General features: G+C 30.2%; 1 protein-coding gene across 1 annotated transcript in view; it reads left to right on the plus strand.

Annotated features, from left to right (window-relative positions):
* thw (chitin-binding domain protein thawb) overlaps window positions 1–22,226 on the plus strand; it is a 64,371-nt gene that overhangs the window by 23,196 nt on the left and 18,949 nt on the right. The window contains exon 2 of the mRNA XM_077438814.1: window positions 9,930–10,008. Coding sequence (XP_077294940.1) covers window positions 9,942–10,008 — 67 coding nt within the window. The 5' untranslated portion in view covers window positions 9,930–9,941. The remainder of the gene's footprint in view (window positions 1–9,929; window positions 10,009–22,226) is intronic.

Genomic DNA, 22,226 nt, shown 5'->3' on the forward strand with positions numbered 1-22,226 from the left:
AATCGATTCGTAATGGTGGATTTATTTTGTAAACAAATGGAAGTATGAAATTTGACACACTTCTATGTCAATAAATTTACATTTTTTATTGATTAATTATATTTTCAATATTGAATATTATAAGTTAGGCAACAATTTAAATAGTCAGTAATTTTTACCAAAATTTTATGATAATAGTACTATTTTTTAAAATATTTTTTGATAAATAGACACAAGTCAAATAGTCAATGGGCGATAGTATAACTTACAAATACCGACAAAGTTACCGACCAAAGAAATACAGGCCTTATATGTACATATATATGTACATAGTCAAAAGCCAAATATGCGATAACATATTTCATTTTAACGTATAATGCGAAATTCACACATGTGGTAAAAATACTTCTGATTGTTATTGATATTGTATATTTATTATTTAATTAATAAATAATAAATATTAAGATCGATAAATAATTGAAATTGTATTTTTAAAACAATGAATTCAATAAAATGCCTATTTATTTATTACGGTCAAAAATATAACCATTTTCCGCAAAGAAAATAAAAAACACAATACAAATAGAGTTAGTAATAAACATTTAGAAAAAAATAACGAAAGACAAAAAGAGAAACTACAATATGTTATAAAAATACAACACAGTATTATGATTTTTTTTTTGAGGATTAATAAACATAATACAAATCATTTGAAATATTTACATATGGTATGTACGTTGACAATATTTTCTATAGAAAAGCACTAAAATATCTAATTTGGATTTTGTTATTTCGTAAATATTATTACTTAAATTAATCCGAGCCATCGATATAATAACTTTTTATTATACTATTGCATAAAAAATAAGACTATTATTTGAAACGTGTGAGCATAATCTTGATCTTTCTTGTTTCAGCAGGCTATATTTTTGTTTTTTTTTTTCTATGGCAATTTGCAATTTTTTATAATTTTGTTTGGATTATATTAAAATAATAGTTTAATAATACGAAATTGATAGTTTTCGACGTAATGTATTGTATCGAGTCGGTCTACGGTTGCATCAAAAGTTCGCACAACACCTTGACATTTCGTGGAGACCAATAAAGACGATACTATAATACATACATAGGAGTCGACATCGGAAAAATCTAATTTTGTTCAATATCCAAACACATATTCAACTTTCCATTATTGGAATCTTGTTCCGTTGCCATGGACGCAACAGGTAGATATCCATTCGAGGAGATTTCTCCTAAAGTACATTTTACGATTTGAATATTCTCATCACACGGGTTAGGTACGGGTAGGGAAGTGAGAGTTTTGTGCAAATTGTCGCATAATATGCAATTGCACGATGCAAAAATGTGATATTTGTTTTTTTTCATCTCGTCTCTTTCTCCTTGTTTCTGTTTTATCGCCGTAGCAGCCGATAAAAGAAACTGATACATGGTTGTCGATATTGATAAATAAATATACGAGGTTTATTCATGAGTGAAACTTGGCTCCTCCTTTGAAGTATCGAGACCGAATGTCACGGACAATGCTTTGAACTTATTAGACATTCATGCGACTCTCTACTAACAAGAAACGTTTTTCAAATGAAGATATTTGCTTAATAATGGCACTTTTTTCGTTTTTATTCTTTTTGGTCAAAATAAAGACTTTCTTCGCTTTAGAATGAGACGTGAATGAAAGGGAAATTTTGAATTGTATCATTGTTGATTTAGTGTATAATTCAATCATGGTATTTAATAATATCTACATAATATATAAAAAAAAAACCTATTGGTTTTAAACCAATACTATCTACATATGTATGTAAATATTAGTTATTCCAAAAATGTTGACATTTACCACTAACGTTTGTACCGGTATTTATATTTATTCGGAAATAGTCTCAGGTCTAAATACGATATTTTCGGCATACTTTGATTTATAAAATATAAAATTTTTCCAGTGATTTAACACTATTCAATATTTAAACAGCGTTATAAAATAAATTATAATACTCTTAATGCCTCCTTTGAATAGCAGGTCAAAAAGGATGTTGAGTTTTGACTCATTCTTCAGCTTCATAATCCATACAAACTAGCTAATACAACGCTTTCTTTTAAATTAAAAACAATTCTACTTAAATAAAATCGAAATTATTATATGTCGGTACTACTGTTAGTCTATTTTGTACTGCCAGTAGTACCGAAGGTTGAACATTGACCAAAAACCGGTATAATTGATTTCGGTAGTACTGATATTGGAATCCTTAGTACATACATATGTAAATGTGTATTATATTATGAAAGTTAATTGATATTAATCGCTTAGATTTTCTGATGCAATTTTTTTTTTTTTTTTTTTTTTTTTTTTTTTTTTTTTTTTTTTTTTTTTTTTTTTTTTGGTGCCATCTTATCGATTCCCGATAAATCATCACCAGCGATATCGTTGCTCTTCAGATCATGTACGGGCACTACGGAATCATCACTCCGTCCCCAAAATTGTGATGCAAATAGAATAATCATATTAAACTCCAATTAATATACACCCTTTTTATTAATTTCACTCAAATTAAAAGTTGATTTATAACTTTTGCGATTTTATTTAAATTTATTAAAGAAAGCCTAATGCTAAAAATATAAATAAAAGCTAGTCATGTGATAGTCGTTAAGGCTTGATTAGTATGCTGTTTTAGTGCTGTATATACTATTATTGTTTCGTTTCGAATCTTGCACACATTTTTGTCTTTTTTTTTATAATCGCCGTTATGATAAGTTTGTGTCGAATGCAATATGAAATATTGCAACAATGTGATTTTTCCCCGATTCAATGACATTTATCATAATGACATTTCATTTCATAAGTGCCATTGTTAATTATTATCAGCGTTAAAATGACGTTGCAAAATTGTGCTAAAATTCATCAACCTTCAAGTTTTTGTTTGGATTAAAAATTAATCGTTATGTGATATGAATTAATGAACGTCTAGCGATTTTGTCACAGAGAATGCAATTCAACTGCAGCAAAATTGTATGACAAGAAAAGTTTCAGACACGAACCCAACTTAATATTGTATATTTGCTTATATGTAATTAAATTTTTAACTGTTCGAACACAATCGTTCATACGAATAATTACTAGTTAGACAAAAGAAAAATGTCAAAATTTCAAGTTTATTGAAAACATACATATGTATGTATGTACATATGTATATAACAGTGGCGTGCCGTCATTGGACTATAGGAACATTGGACTATGTATACATATGTCCCCTAAAATTTAAATATATCAACAATTCAAATCGTTGCTAAATTGATATTGTTCACTCGGATTACCGTATTATTATGTAGATACTAAATTAATAACTATATTAATATTAAATTTTATAATGAATAATAATTTTAATCATTTATGATTTAATAGTTATCTAACTAAATAAATATATAATTTATTAAAATAATATAAAAATAAGTAATTATATTTATATTATATTAAATTAATAACATAATATTTAGTACCGTAGTATTAGTTCAGAAACCGGAATCGGCCTTACCTGAGGTAGTGGTAGTGGCAGTGGGTTGTTATAGTATGGTCCGCCGCGTCGTTCGCTTGCACGGACTAGCCGTCTCAATTATGTTCCCTTCGAGTTACTAACGAATTATTATATGTATATACTTACATATGTATGTAGGCGTTCCGTCGAACACAAAAGATTATTTAATTTATTATTTAATTTAATTATCTTATTTAATTTAATAATTATTTAATTTAATTTACTCATTTCTTCAAGCATTTTTAGAATTTTCACTAGGAAAATTCTGATTTGTGTCTATCAAACATTAGTCCGAATGATTTTTTTTTGTTAAAATGACTCATATTTACACAGAATTTCTTAAAAACAAATATGGCAAGGGACTCGGCTCCCGAGCCGATTCCTTTAGAACAAATCAGTGCGGAGCGTGCGGAAACAAATAAAAAGGCCTTGCAACGTTGCATTTTCAATCAATTGTTCCTCAAATCATTCAGAAGATTAAGTTGTGAAGACTAATAAGATGCTATTAAGTATGCTACTTAGGATATTTTCGCTCTCACGGAATTGAAAAATTATACTCTGACTTCAAGACAGATTATTATAATTCAAAAACTGAAAATATGTATTTTTTTTATATATCTATGTAGGTTTTGTATGTATGTATATATATATTTTTTTGTTCATACCTAGTCCCCAGTTTTAAAAATCACGGCACGCCACTGGTACATACATACACACATATACATATGTATGTAGATATAACTCGTATAATTTTTTCCGGAAAACTATCTTAGATATTGAAATATTTATAACCAAGTAAAATTCTGATAGTTTTATATAAAATTATTTTTTGTAATTTATATACGACCATGACTATGTATTTGACTTTACTTTTTTATTATATTATTTGCTATATTTTATAGTCATTTTTCAATGATATTTTCTCAGAAATCGTTCTACAATCAATATTTAGAAATATTTAGCATTGTCAATCACGTAATGCAACAGCCCTAAAATATCAACCAAATTTCGATCTACATACATGTCGTATTTTTCATACATATATGTACAAACGTATATGCAGTGCAATGTGATATGATTTCAACCTTAGTTTGATATAATTTTCTCAATATTTGATATAATTTTCTCAAAATTTGATATAATTTTCTCAAAATTTGATATTTAACTTTAATTTGATTAGATTTAGCAACTATATAGAAACAAATTAAATTGGCATAATAGTGCTATCATTTTCAGCATATTTTTAGCGAAAAAAGAACACTTGGTCCATTATATCCGTATGTGTGAATCCACGTACATATGTATGTATTAAATGTACAAACATACATATATGTAGTGTGATTTTGACGCGTCAGCGAGCATGTCGCGTGAAAGAACAAAAGCAGAATAATTTCCCCTCTATGTGGTGTTGATATTATTTTTTTCACACATTAATAACGAAATTATAAGAAAACAATGTCAATTGCTCAACTACCGTCGGGTCAATTGTTAGAACCATTAAAGGTTGTTATTGGGCAACACGTCGACGAAGGAGCATGTATGATTCTGCAAACCGACTTGCGATTATTATTATACGGACTACTCTATAATATCATATTATAAAATTCATGAAGTTAACCCGATCCGAATTTTATAGTATAATTTTTTATTGAATTTCTCGATAAGCAGACACAGTTGCACAATCTCGTTCAAGATTGGCTCACATGCAACCGGACGATCAATCGACCTTTCTTACGATCATAATATTTGCTTTAAATACCAACACTGACATCTCTGATCCACTTTTTCGACATCGTAACACTTCTACGAGACTATATTGAAAAAATAATACAAGGTATGGACGATATACCGAATTGATGACGAGATTTTATCTTCACTACCCTTATTTATTGGCCTGTCAAATTTCGATTCGGTGGATTGACAGACTTGTTCTTTATCAATATCTTTACCAAATGAACAAAGCATGCTGTAATTTGCTTTGAACTTTGATGGCTCAAAGCATTTTTCTCGTTCAATCTTTCACATTGGATTTTTTTAGTTATTACTTGGACCACATGTATGATGGTGATATTATCTTATTTCGGTTTATTCTTGAAGATTAAAAAAAAATAGCAGACTTGATAGAATACTTTATATATGTATGTACAACGTACATACATGTCGCTAAATCACTTTCTGAATATCATTATTTTGTGTACTATATATGTATATGTAGATAAAGACAAACGGTCATTAAGCCGCTTATTGATTCAAGTATTTTTGCCAAACAGACAATAATCAAACAGTCAGTGACCAATAATATAACTTACTGATTATTTATTTACTGACCAAATTAAACGAAGCTATCGACCAAATAAATATAGTTCATATTAATCAAAAATTGTTACATAAATATAGTTATTTGTATGTTTTATTTTTATTTTTCCACCATGCAAACCTACAGTTTTCAATTTAGTTATTTGATGCTACATTCTATCATGCTCTATCTTAAGCTTTATAAAACCCTTGACTTTATAAAATTTTCAGAATATATATTTTTTTCAATTTACACTCTTTCGAGTAACGACACGTACATGAATTCACTTAGTATAATAGTTGCAAAAACAACAATTTTAAAATATTGGCAACAGTTTTCAAAACAATGAATAAAATAAAACAATAAATTGGTGGATGATTAATTAAGATTTTTTGATTGGAAAGAGGAATATAAAAATGGGTTGATATCGACTGAAATGTTATTAAAAATATGTAAATATGCTGAATCGGAATAATTGATTACAGAGGGATTTAAATGGTACAAAGCATTACCATTACAAGACCAAGTTATTTTTTAGTATTGGTTTGAATATACATGTATATACATACATTATGTATGTATAAATGACTGGTTGATTTAAATTTTTTTATGTTTAATACTTTTTTTAACTAACATCCCAACTACACATTAACAGTGACCGAATAACTAACTGCACAAGTTCTAAATTGATGGACCAAAAAGCGAAACAATACAAAACCGATTATGGCGTAATGAAAACATTACGATTCTTGCGATGTGCATTATAGACAATCATGCCTATTTTTTTTATATAAATAGATATAATAAACGAACCATTAAAAAGGTGCAATCAGCCGTAAGTTAATCTCTCACAAAATACACTTACGACATAAATAAATACGTCCACACAAATATTAGACCACCGTTCGTATTTTATTTATATTGTATATGTATGTCAATTATCGAGTTGACATTTCGATATCGTTTGTCAGTATGTATTTTTTTATTGACCGGTTAAATAATTCTCATGTACATAAGTGGCAAGGTCGTTCAAGTTTTGACCATCGCATTGATAGGTCGGTCGAAAGCGGTCCAGAAGTGAAATGTTGTTGATATTTATATGCAAAAACTGTATCGAATGCTCTCGAATAATTCAGCTTTGAATTGTTTATGAATTTCTTTTCAGAGCTCCATTGAAATGTGAGATTTCTCTTTGGTTTCCTTTTTTATTTTTGGTTTTGTATGAAATGGAATTAGAAAATTTATAAGTGTCGCTAATGCGTTTTGAATAAGACGTGTCGTCAATGTGTGACGATAATTATTATTGTAGGTAAAGCCGGAATTATTGCGACAAATTCCGCAAAATGTCAAGGTTTGCGTTCTCATATCCGACCTTGTCGTATTGGCATAACCCACGCAATTATTACATATCGAGATCCATTAATTTCGTGTTCGTAATCGTGATTGACACGATGATATGTAGTTTGAATGACGAATATATGCTATAATATACATATGTATGTATATGTACGTGTGTGAATGCGCACGCGTGTTTCGGGTATTAGCCTTCGATATGCGAATGAAATTGATATTAAATTTTTGATTGTTAAGCTTATGAATTTTTATAAAAACGACGATTCATATGTAATACTTTCGCAAGCATACAATTATAAGATATTATTTAAACTTATTTTTTTTTAATTGATTTTGATTTTCAAATGATTTTTATCGTTCATAAATTGCGTTACATATTTATGTAGTTACTGATCTAGTAATCATTTTCTATATGACAATTTTTTGTTTGTTTATATTTATAATATAATCTTATTTTAATGTTAGTGTACAGCAGTGGTCGCCACGTGGGCTCTTTTTGGGTGTAGTTCATTTTTCGAGTATAAACCTAATGGCCTATTTTTTTCTCAAGATGCAGTAAACAGAGGTTTTCGATATAAAATATAATATGTATTTTAATAAAATAAGTCACAGTAAAATAAATAAACGAGTACTATGTACTGTGATAAATATAATATACATCATTAACAATATAAATATTTCGTACTAAATATTTTAGATAAAATACGTTGTCCTTTTTATCTTCGTCAGGGAGGTTTATTTGAACTATTCAGCTCCTTTGGGAGTATTATTTTTAAATAAAATGAACATCCCCTGTCTTGCTTAGAGAAAAAATTGTGTAGTTAATAGCAATTCATAACAAAAATAGTCTTAATGAACGGGCACAGCACGTACAAATATACCATAAATATTTATTGCAGTTATTAATTTGCAAAAGATGCGAGAACAATGACAATATCTTGAATGGTAGTCGTGTTTTATTAGTCGAAATAAAAAGGTTCACGCCCAAAATATAAACTAAAAATCTAAAAAAGCCCGCGTGGCGACCACTCGTGTACAGCATAGTAGGGAAATAGCTCAAAAACCTATTTACAACTCTTTAAATTGAAAATTCTCAATACTATGATCAAAAATGTGCTCGAGAGCGTGGATAACTTTTTGATCGGAAACAACGTGCAATTTTTTAATCTATACATATGTACATATATGTAAATCTTATCTATTGAATGGGCGTAGTTTAATTTTTTTTTAGAATTGGAATGTATTTTATCCGTTTATTTATCATAGCAGTTGAAGATGAAAATTTGTCTGCTAATTCGAAAAGTTTCTTTTATTACGGTCATATTATGTACGTAATTGCGGACTTAAACGCAATACTGTGGAATGCCTATAAGTCACCACTTCATCAGGCCAATTAGTTACTATTAGCGTTCTTGTCCTATTCAACGATATAACTATCATTGTTATGTGAGAATTTATCTCGGTTTTAAGTGATTTTAAAAAAGACATATGCACTTTATTGATAAAAGACGAGGACGTTGAAAATTAAAAATTATGTCTCGACCTTAGCGATATTTTTTTGTTTTCAAATAAAATCAAATAAATCAAATAAAATCAAAATAAAATCAAATAAATCATATAAAATCAAATAAATCATATAAAATCAAATAAATCCCTTTAATCCATATTTCTCATTCAAAGATCTTCTAGGATTTTTAATTTTATTTTTTTTATTAATATATTTAACTCTCACTGTTCCCAAACGAAAGCTGCCAACGACTTACTTTCAAAATAATGACGGAAACATGAAAAAAAATTGTAATTTTCTGAAAATAATGCTTCTGCCATGCAAATGGGCGTTGTGAGCGTGGCGCGCTTTATATGGGAGTTTCTGGAAAAACGGCGACTTTGAATTCTCGTCTATAGGTGAATGTTATGCATTTTTTGTAAATATAAAAGAAATTGAAACTAATCTAAAAAACTTTTTTGAAATTTTTGTCCGAGATAAATTGACATTGTTTAAAATTGATAACGTTTTCTTAAAATTGACACAAGTTTTCCACTAGGTCCATGGATGGAAATCCAAAATTAGCGTTTTTAAGTCCAGACTTACATATATTATTAAGTTGTTCTGAATTTTTAAACGGTTTATTTCTTACAATGCTTAATTTTCCACGAATTAAATGTCATTTGAAATTTTATGTTGACATAAAACGATTAAGATTGATGTAAGCATGCATGTATTTATCCTGTCAGAGGATTGTGTATTAAGAAATTTTACATTTAATCATTCACAACTTGTATATCAATGTTTCGCTACGAACTGCTAGCCTCCTCATTTCAATATATGCATATTTAATTACATACATTTACGTTTCAAACTCGCATTGAATATACCATCGGATCAAGGTTGAAAAATAAACTGTAAATTAATCGCACCAATTTTAAGCCCCAGATTAACTGAAAAAATATATAAATTTCGCAACAATATACATAAAATGTTCCAATACTAATATATAGGAGCACATTAGCTCAACCTTGTTCTTTAAACGAACGATTACATCTGCCGATGCATTTTAGCATGCAAGCAGTTATTGTGCAAGCTCAATAATAATTTATTATTATTTATTTTTTAATTGATCATCGCATTCCGTTGGAGTCGAAAATAATCGATGTAAAAATTAACGGAAAATTTATTGATAATTTTAGAATGTGCACGATATATTAAAATTAAAATTGCTCAATATTTATGATGATTTTCTGTTCCATGATTCTAGATCGCAATCGAGATGAAGATGTCCAGCGTAATGGGTGCTGGATCTGCAACGACGTTCGCGTGTCTCACATTAATCATCGGTAAGTCATTTCTTTCTTGATATTATTATCGTTTTTACTATATTATAATTTAATATCATACACATGTGTATGTATAAGGTTAAATTTTACGCAATTTTAATTTTCGCGTTGTGAAATTGCGCGTTAAACAATGGCACTTGCAATTTACTATGTAGATAGAGATATTACATATATACATAGTATGTAGTGTGTACGCGAAAACACGGGTTTTCACAGATTCGTATCGTGATTATTTTCGTATGAAGTTGTTTACACACTATTTACGTGTCGTTTTTGTTTATGTAAGTGGTGAATTTCATTCGCGATGATGTGAAGCTGGATGAATTAACAATGCACATTTTCAGGATGTCCTTATTGTTTTGTTTATCATATTATATGTCTGTATAATGCGTACAGCATGTAATACAATTCAAATCAAAATTATACACGTGAGTAGATTGAATTTAATGATATATTGTGTGTTAAGTGTTCCGTATCACACTCATATTCTTTTTTTTTATTCTTATGTAAAATGTGTCCATGCTTTTCATTATAATAATTATAATCTATTATTATTCAATATATTATACATGCATATACGTAGTTGTATTTTATTTTAGCGATCGAATTGTATGAAGCGTATTATTATTTTGATGACACTAAAGTCGATCACTTTTTGCTATTATTAAACATCATACGTATATTACCGGTCTCCGTGACGAGACAGAATGTTAAATTACAGAAAACGCAAATATCGGAAGGCAAAGATCAAAAATCGAAAGATCAAAAAAAAAAATGGTGCATGGTAAACGGTACATACTCACTTAATTTGCGCGAGCAGGATACAACAGGAACAAGAGGAACAGGCTTTTCCTCTCGTATTAATGTGCGCGCGCAGAATACGGGAGTACAGAATACGTTCTTCTTGTTCCTGTTGTATCCTGCTCGCGCAAATTAAGTGAGTATGTACCATTTACCATGCACCATTTTTTTTTGATCTTTCGACTTAAGATCTTTCGATTTTCGATCTTTGCCTTCCCGTATATTACAAATGTATATTAGAAATTTTTCATGAGCATTTGGTGCAAATGTATTTAAAAAAAAATATATTAATATTTTTCTTTATATCAATATTGTGTTCCAAATTGCTTTGCAATGCTTGAGAAGATGAAAGTCAGAAAATAATACAAATTGTAATAAAAAGTGTAGACACACAGAGTGGTTGGTACGCTTCACGTGTTTTTTTTTAAAGATTTTTGCACATGTAAATAAAACTCTGCTAGTTTGGATCTCTATCATCGCGTCTCTTCGCAAACCTCACCCGCTGGAGTTTTTTCGGTGATATTTTATTCTTGTTTTGATAAAGGTTTGACAGTGGTTCCCATATTTGAAGAAATGTTTTAGAAACATATCGAAATAATAAGATCGTACTAATTTACAATGACATAAAGATACGCCTATTATAGCTGTAGTCCAAACGCCTCCCGTGCCGCATTTTTGAGTGTTTTCTTATCATAATCCCACAGGCGAACTTATAGATTAATAAATAAATAAATAATGAATTGAAACATTAGTATTTTTTTTTAATTTAGAACTTTTTAAATTTTTTGATTAAAAAATGGTATCATTTATTTGAGGTGGGGAGAGGTGGGGGGAGGTGGGGGGGAGGTGGGGCCCTTAAAACAAAATTGCGCCTGGGGATTTCAATCGAGTTGATCCACCACTGACTCTAAAATATGCAATATATCAAATTTGATAGACTTAAATTTAGAAAAACTGTTGATTTGCATTACAAAAACAAACAAACATTAATATTGTTATACTTAGTAGATAAAAGTAGTGAATTTATTTATTTAAGTTTAAGCTTGGACCATTGTGGCATTACAGGAGTCCCTAATGCACTACAATGGTCGAAAGCATACAGAGAGATGAGAAAAATAAAAATATATACATACATATGTATACATAGAAGAAAAGATTATGCATACATGTATGCATAATCATAAAAAATAGCATTATAATAATAGCAGATAAAGTAAAAATATAATAAATAATTATAATGTAAAGCCAGCACCAATATATAATATAAGAACCAGCTGCAAATACAAAACATCCCTGTGAGGCCCAAATGGAAGACATAAGATCAAAATTCCACTCATACATTACATCCAATTATGAAAATAATGATGAGCGTAGGCTACTAGACAAATAGGTTGAAATAATTTTATAACGTTTAAGTAGGAAACCTTTTCAGAAATTCAAATATGAGCTGATATAAATTTGGTTTCAAACTGAAGCAATTTTGTACATTATTAAAAAATATTACTTTTTGATGTTATATGTAAATCTGAAATTGTATTGAAAGTTTGAGAGTTTTTTTATAGTGGATGTATTGCTTAGTACTTTGTACTTTCTAGAAGATGTAAAGGTTTTGAAAGGTGATAAACCGGTCGAAAGCTATATATTCTTCGAATAGCTGTACATATATACGTACTATTCGAAGAAAGCGAATCCATCTCACGAAGTCCTCACATATCTATAGGACATTACATTCTTACTCGGGTCAAAGTTGAACTCGCCCTTTGCCATTGTCGACAATGATAAATTTTCTACGAGGCACAATGGGCGAAAAGTGCTAATTGAACTCATTGTAAATGCGACAATAACCGCTATGAATGCCATCGTTAAAACACACACGTGTACTTTCATAAATAGCATCAATCGAATTCGGAACGGTATAGCCGTATTGTATTGTAAAAAGAGAACCTTTCTAAAATAGAATAAATCAAATAACGGAAATCTGTAGGAATTCGTCGTTTTTTAATTCGTTTATAATTACTGGTTCAAATGTGTCCTAATTTGACCAGATCGCGACCTTCGCGCCGTGAGAATCATCCGACACAATGACTGGTTTCATTATATATACAATATATATTTTTTGGCAATTTTGAAATATGGTTCTGCGTTGCTCAATAGTTCACCGTGCAACTGGGCTATGTATAGTATCAGTAGAAAAAAAAAAACAAAACAGAGAAATAATCACACTTAGGATTGTGATGTGTGAAATAATGGAGTTATAAACGTGTGTGACCTAATTAAGTAACGGTGGCGAATTCTGATTAATTGCACGGTTGCATATTTCGATTTTGAATGTCGACGGTTACTCGACCGGTTATGTGGATCGTTTCGCAAATCGACCGCGTTCCGGAAGATCTTCGGACGATTTCGGTGTGTGAAAATTCACGAAACCGGAACGAGGCGGGTCGCACGCGTTTGGGTCACAATTTCGTACCGGAAGTTGCGTTATTATTGTGTGTGTGTGTGTGTGTGTTTGTATTTGAGGTGTTACGTATAGTATTATACATATACATATATGTACATTCATATGCAATTGGTGCGTCACGACCTTACAATAACATCTCCGTGAGACGTCGTCGTTTGAGAAACTTGAGAGAAATGGAGTGAGTGGTTCACTCCGGAGGTCATTCTTTTATTTCCGTTTTTTTTTATTTACATATTTAAGAAAAATAGCCTGCGGTTATGATTTTTGTGATTTTTCTAGTGTGACCCATTTTTTTTTCAATTATCTATTCAATTTTGGATCTTTGTTATGCTGCGTTATTATTAAGGATACTATTACCTATTGTTTTATGCAATATTTTAATTGAAAGATAGTGTGAAATTCTAGTGACGGTCTGTTTCCGATGTGTCAATGCGTGACCTTCTTCAATTCATTCGAAAATATTTGGGGAAAGTTTTTTTGAGTCACAAATATGAATATATGTAGATATAATTATGCATAATAGATTAAGCCTTTGTGGGTATTCTTTTACGTTTACAATTTCAGATACTTTTTCAGTACAATATAAGAGCTGGCTTATAAAATTAAATGACAGTATTTTGTTACTGTTGTTAATAAAGATTATACATAAAAGATAAAACTTAAACGAGTATTAGGTCAATAATATTAATATATTTTTTAAATTATTTACATAGATATGTACATACATTCGATGATACACTTTTGATTATATGATTCACAGTTCTTAAAGAAGCATTTGTTTACATATACATACTTGATTTAGTACTATTCATTAATCTTATCTATGTAAACGAGAAATGTTTGGTTTAAATTTTTTTTTAAATTTATATTTTATGCCATTACGGTTTGCCCCTAAGCGACACCTATGGTATTTAACTTAATATATACATTTATAGATTCTAAATTTGAAATCATATTCAAATAGTGGGCAGGATAGTCCTGCCAAATTGATGAGAAGCTGTTTCAACAGTGAAATCAGATAAATTGGCAAACTTAAATTATAAATATATGATTTCGTAGGTTAAAATTAATTTTAACCATTTGAGAAATCGTCTCCTTTACTGATTTTTTACGTTTATAATTTAATTTCATGGCAAAAAAGAGAGGGAGGAGGATATTTAAAGATCATAAAATTGATTTCTCTATTAAATTTATAGCCATCGAAAATATTGTAAACATGTTAACATAGTTTGAATATTTAAATTTGACTTTCGTGATTGAAAGTCCATGTAAGATTGAACATATTATACAAGGGAGAGTTTGTTGTGGGAATTTCATTTTGAATAATTTAATTAAAAATCATATTATGTGGAAAAATAATCTTGAACTACTTTATGGAATCATATGGAATTATATTTGAAATTGATCAAACCCCTTTTCTTCATTTCGAGATAGGTATAATATTAAATATAATGTTTTGCGTTTTACAATATTTAAAAATACTGGTGGCATGTTATACGTTTATTCTGCTTTTCTGAGATTCTGGACATACCAAATTAAAAGAAGTGACAACAATTTGAGAATTAAGTCAAAACAGAAATAGTGTTTTTGGAACTGAAAATTGGATTTCCACCACTTTCGAATATAATGGTTCATATATATATATATATATATATATATATATATATATATATATATATATATATATATATATATATATATATGTATGTATGTACACACATATTTACAAAAAATATATTATAGATTAGTTTGATGTTTATCACATTTATTATGATTGAATTTCATGGAATTAATAAATAATTTTAAAACAATAAAAATTGAAAACATAGTGCGTAGACATACCAGTACGATGAAAACAAGAGAAAATTAACCGCACGCTTAGAAAGCGAAATGAACAGTTTTGTAATAATAGTCATAATATAATAAGCCGGCGCGTAATGCCTTTTGTAAAGTTCACACAACGTTTCCCATTAAGATTATTACTATTATTTATAATAAACGAACAGATGAAGATGTCGTTTTTCTACGAACGCGTGATAAATACAATGCCATTAAAATATACCGACATATGATACAAGCGAACGGAGACTATCGTTTAATCGGTCGGGCAAATTAACCCTATTACGAGATCGAACAGTCTAATTGACACACGCTGATTTCGGTTATAACGAGTCTACATATAACATACATCGGTTAATAGGATAATTTTGCAATTTTTTTAAATATGTATGCAACATGAGAACGGCGCCGTTGTCTTCGCAGGCCGTCGTTAATGTCATTGTCTCACGCCTCCGATCCTGCTGACGTTTGGCGAGATTGTAATGGCGCGTTTACACCGGAGAACTGCGATTTATAATACCGAGGGAGTATGCGTATGCATTAAGCAGCCTTTGGCCGGCTTTAGAATGCAATAGATGAATGATTTAAAGCTTGTTTTACGAAGTTGTATGAGGAAAGTGGAGTGATTTAGTAATATCGACTGTCATTATCAAATTTTAAGCGAACTTTAATGGAGTGACAAAATACAATAAAAATTTATTCATGTGTGAAGTTTATGAATTATAATTTGGTGTATTGTGAGAACTCCATTAGAATGTTTTAAGGTCGTTTGTAGAGTAAAAAAATAGGACGAATCGTGAATGTTTTAATTTATTATGTGTTAAAAATAGATTTGTTTGCAAGTAAAAGCTTTTGAAATTGTATTTCATTTACATATGTATATGCACAAATATAAAGATCGTTTTAAATACAACTTCCGAATAAATATCCGACTCGTCAATTAAATCGTTGCTGCTGTGCCTGAAAGTAATATTTTCCACTTCAGTGAGGGTGGGTTATCGGATATTATTTTAGCATACATGTCTGGTAGCCTGCGCTCATCATTATTTTCACAATTGTAAGTGATTTATAAGTGGAATATTCTCTCTTTCATTTGAGAGTTTTGCATTTACGGCTGGTTCTTATATATACCGATATATATACATACATATGAATTCGTGCTAGCTATATGTACAAAGATGCAGGACATTCCCTACTATGTATTCTGTTTATTTGATTTTTTTTTACTTTATCTGCTATTGTTTTTATGATTATGTATGAATGTATTTTTGTCTGTATATATACATAAATACATACATTTATGTACATATATTTTCTCTTCTTTCTGTTATAATTTCGATTATTGTGGCGCAGTAGGGATTCTTGTAATGCCACAATGGTCCAAACTTAATTAAAATAATAACTTACGACATTTTGGTTTTCCTACCAATAATTTTTGGAAAAATTTTGCTATTCATGAAATTATCTTTAAAATGTTTCATGACTAGACATTTTATTGAGTATGCATACTACATGGATATTTCGTAGAAAACAGGAATAGTTCTTGTTTCCATATAATGTATTTCTTTTAATGATTTTACTAATTGTTATTTGAATGGACAATTTGTTTTATAACAACAACCGGAAAAAAACTATCAAATGGATCTACGGCTAGTTACATAAAAGCCACATTTTAATAAACAATTCCATGTGTCTTTATCGATTAATGAGATCAAACATATCATTAAATTAATGGTACAATAAGTATAACATTTCCGAAGCATGCTATTTTTCTGAAATAATACGCCAATGAAGTCACAATCTTAACGTGTCAATTTGTAACAAATTTGGTATATTAAAAAGCGTTACTTTGAAATATGTAAAAAAAAAACGAACGTGTTTTTTTTTTACAAAATGAACCATGAATTGTAATTCATTAAAAATAAAAACCAAACGAATAAATATTCCATACTGATATTAGCATTCGAAACGTAAACAACATTTATACCACGAACACGCAAAGTTGTCTTATTATAATTGAAAACTGAACAAACGATCTTTACGAGACAGTAAAATGCGTGGAGGATGGTTTGATTATAGCCACATTGTACACATCTAGAACTAGTTTGCTTTCGAGGACACGCCGAAGAAGCGGAAGACCTCGAATTTGACACCGAAGCGGACCTTAAAAGGATTACTAGCATACGGGAAACCTTTATCTGGAATCTTTACCCGCAAACTTATCCACTGTATGGACCAGTTTTCCATCCACGCCCCAGGCCTATAGAGAAATTCCGTTTAAAAGTCAAGACCAATCGATTTCTCAGAACGAAAACGAGAGCAAGTTTTCAAGGCAAACGGACCGTGTAAAAAAGTGCAGATTCACCGAGTGAGAAATGATCCAGTGTTAATCGTAGATGAGCGTGTCTAGAAAAACATCGAGGTATGCTTCGCTTGTAGAGAAAGAAAAAAATGCAATTTTGATATTCAATAGTGAATTAAATTGTGTGTGAAATGTGTACGTATAACCTTCTATGACCCGTTTGTTAATTTATGCAAGTGTATTATATAGGTGTATACATATATATGGAAATAATGCAGTTTGAATATCAAAATAGTGATTTGTTTATCGGTGTATGTCTTATTATCGTTGTATTTAGTAGATCGTGAAGTTTTCTTTTCGAATTATAATTATACGAGCGTATAAAATAAATAATTGATGTTTTCGTGGTGATGAAATTGATCTTCATTTGTAACTGTTAAATATGATGGTATATGGAGCGCGTGTATTCTATGTGGATCTTGGCCTTTCTTGTAAGTAATGATGATGTTTGATTAATGACCGTGAATTTTGATTGATTTTTTACGGTTGTGTTTTTTGTATAGGAATGCAATTTTCTGGTATTGTGTTTTTTTTTATACTTTGATTGCTTGCAAAATTCATTGATTGATGGACCGAAGCACGATCCAATAAATGGCGCTTAATTTTTCTCTTAACTCTCTATATGACTTGGGTTGCTCTGTCCTTTTATAGAAATTGTTAGGTTAAGTAAAAAAAATGTCTATTTAAATTGATTCAGCGTTGAAATGATTCAAATCTTAATTCAATATTGATAACACTGAGCAACAAAATAAATTACCAGAGTGGAAACTTATAAATCTTTATTACATTTGATCCACTAAATTCGAATATGACAATGATTTTTGTTGGCTGTTTCTCATTTAAGCTAATAAAGAAATGATCAATTTTTGCATATTTTTGACTTTTGCTGTATTTAATTCAAATTCTAATATTGTTGTGCCAAAAGTGAGTATTGGAATCAATAGTCATATATGTACATTTCCTATTGATTGAAATTTTTTATTGCTTTGAAATACTTGAAATTAATTATCTAGTAAATTTTGAAAGTCAAAAATGTGTTTTTTTCATTAATATTATGAACTAATTTCGCTAATTTTCAGTTCTTCACGTTTACAAAGATTGCTTTTTATGTCAATTTATTTTTGTTTTATCGAAACAATACGCCCAAAGAAAGCATTAATCGCTAGTAAATTCTTCCCAACTTAAAAATACCTTTCGTTCACTCTATCAATTCAAACAACCCGATGACCCGACGTCGACGATGATGATAATGATACACCGCAGTGAAACAATAAACAAATTAAACTAAGTGGAATCGGTCCAGTGGCCTTGTTCGGTGAGAGGAGGACCCCGCGGGCCATCTCGTTTCTTCCACACCGATCATTGTACGAAATCAATCATGATTGACGGGATTTCCTCGGCGATCTTAGCACCGTTTACATTCCGATTAAAATCAATAGCAATAATAAATTTTAACACCATTAACGATTATACATTGGGAAAGGTCATCACTATGTAGCATCTGTACCTCAGCAGAGATAAATATGTATCTATATGGGTAAATAGATCGAAAACAATCCAAAATGAGTACAATGTATCAATTGTAGATATTTTAATGTTTTATTCGTGAGTCAAGTTAGTATGTAAGTCCAGGTCTGGGGTTCAAATTTTGGAAGAAGGAATGTTTCATATAGTAAATCATTGCTAGTTACTTTATCTATGTACGTAGTAACAATAGATGAAGTTTTGTGATCATGCGAAAATTCGAGCTCGAGATTTTGACTGATTCGAACTCGGAATCGATTACTGATAACGTTTTCATGATCTAGAAAAAATGTGTGTGCGTGTCTGTGTATTTAGGGGATTTTTTGAACACCGTCAGTCCTATCGAATCAAAACTTAGTATCGGTTACTGAAATTCTTATCGACATGACGTAAATTTATTTCAAATTTTTAAGTTGACCGGAAATGGTACCTCCCCTTATAGGTGTCCTTTTTTTTTTTTAAGTTTTTGAATTTAATTATCTCCCAAATCGCTAACTGAATCGGATTAAAATTTTTTATATGTAATAGAAATAATAATATCTATAACCTTATATTTTTTTATATTTTTATCTGAACCGGAAGTAGTAGTTTTACTCTAGAGAATCGAGGTTTTTTATGCTTTTATCAGAAACCTTTTGATTTATTGAACTGAAATTTCATATCTAGAATTTTAAGCGTAATAACAAGTTATGGATAAAATTTGGTAAGCATAACTCAACCGGAAGTGGCAGTTTACTCTTGTTCGATTTATCTTCCACTACTTTTTTCGACCCCTTAAACATGTGTGATCTTCACGAAAAAATTCAAGTATAATTCTTGTTTTTTTTAAATACTCTTTTCATATGTTATTCTTTTTCATGCTCTTAATTTATATACCGCTTCAAATTTTTCTATAAACACTCTCTATAACTTTATAAGTTCCCTTTGAATTTGTAAAATGATCTACGAGTACCAGTCGAGTGCTCTGTCATAACACAGAACATTGCCTCAATATTGTATTTTCTAGATGGTATGAAGATGTTTTAGGTTAATCTGTCACAGTGTGATATGATGTTGACCTTCTCAGTCCCATTCGTGGTTTTGAGAATTATTTTTATAAAAAATCTAGGACTTCTATGAATCCAAATATAAGCTCTACTTTAACCTTCAATCATTGTTTCGGTTATTTTAATTAGTAAATCTGCTGTCTATCATAATACTTCCTATTGTGTACTATTCGAGCATTATTTTCAATAATTTTTAATCTACATACATAGCAACTGCATAATTACCGTTTGATTAATAAAATGATATTATATTGACAAAACCTACATATATTATTCATATCCTTTTTGCTTACTGTTCTGTTCTTCTTTTAATTCCTGCTACTTACAGCTTATACTGTATTCAAGTTTTATGCTAAAGCTTTTGTTTCACTTTCAATCTCTTCTCATCACATCATAAATATTCATACATGTTTGCTTGAGTATTTTACATCACCATCTTAGTCATATTTTACTCGTGTCATTACACGCATACATACATCTTTTTACTCTTATAATTCGTTCGACGTCCTAGTTTCACGTAAAATTGGATTTATTTTCAAAGAATTGCGCTTTTGTAGGATTATTATCGATCAATATCTCATATACCTACGCGACACTGTTATTATATTAATACATATAACGCAATACAAGAAATGGTACGATCAAGGATAACTGCATTGTCTACCGGTCCGGTTTAGTCACACCGTTCCAATTCGGAGACATTATTACTACCAAGCCTAATGACACTTGTTCGGACACATGACGAACGATGGCTCAATTGTCGGATGCTTTTAAACATCACGATGGTCAATCGCACGATCCGAACCGTGGGAATAAACGTTAGATTTGCGGTACCTGCCTAGATGGTCCACGGATCGATTGCTCAACAGTGTTCGAGCTGATGCAGAGCCAAGGTCTGGCCTTTGGACGATCGTCCTACAATCCGAGTCATCTCAATGGGTCATCTCATTTCACTTGTTTGCATACGAATCCGATCGATGATTGTTAAAATCGGCGGGTATTGTCTCTGTGGTGATCTTGGGCTTTGGTCCTTGAACGTGTTGTAGGTTTTAAGGTACGTTTTCCCACACTCGGATGATCGATCAATAAATCAATTTGCATCCGTGATGTTTTTCCGTTGTGCTAATTATCGACTTTGATGGTGCTTTGAACCAAATGCCAAGACGTGCCTTGATGCATTATGAATGAGTCGATGTCAGGAGGCGTTCTTTTTTAATGTTAATTTTAGCATTGAAGATTGGATAGATGCAATTGGATGTCGACGGGGTAATAAAATTGTGAGTAAAATTGCCAGATTAAATTAACGATAGATAATTTTATAAGGTCGTTTTGTTTAAGTTCAGATTTTATTACTTAGCTTTCATTAAAGTTGTTTTAATAATAATATGTGCAATGTATGATGAATAGTCGTATTTTATTTCTGATTTTACGAATATATTATTTGGAGTATGCTATACTTTTAGTTGGGCGTCAAAAAGAGCACATTCATCGCAGCATTCGTGGGGTCAAAGAAAGTGACGAGAGTCGAAAGGGACTTGATTGCACAATATCTTTCAATTCCATTCAATGTCGATCCATATGTATAATATAATATAATACAAACATCGTAATATTACGTTACTCACGTTTGGAGCGCTTCAAACCGATTCATCATTATTTTCGCCAGACATGATCAATCATTCCAACGACACATCTTCATTTCACCGAAGACATGCACAGGTTTTTTTTTTGTATAGCCGAAATGGTCATCTGTGAGAATTTCTCTGCCTGGGAATTTTTAGTTGACTTTGAATATTGCTGTAGGTATGCAAATCGATTGGCAAGTTCGTGAGGCGTTTGTTTTTCTTAATTTCGATCATTGGATAACGGTTTGAATACAGGAAGTGACATTAATGAAAAACCTCGACATTTGTCCATCAAATTGCATGAATAAAATGACATGGGCAAATATGCTAATCGTTTATATAAATTGCATTATTGTCACGAGTGTTAAATATTTCTTCGAAAACAAATGTGATGAATGATTTAAAAAAGATCAATAAAGTTTTGTGAATGTAAACATACATATACTATATTATACGAAGTTTTTGTATGCATGTTTTAAAAAATCGACTTAAAGTATAATGAAAGTTTAATCATTCGATTATATGAAATATAATGAGTACTTTCTACATACACACAGACT

The sequence above is a fragment of the Arctopsyche grandis genome, chromosome 9 (genome assembly GCF_051622035.1).
Source record: "Arctopsyche grandis isolate Sample6627 chromosome 9, ASM5162203v2, whole genome shotgun sequence".
NCBI classification, from domain to species: domain Eukaryota; kingdom Metazoa; phylum Arthropoda; class Insecta; order Trichoptera; family Hydropsychidae; genus Arctopsyche; species Arctopsyche grandis.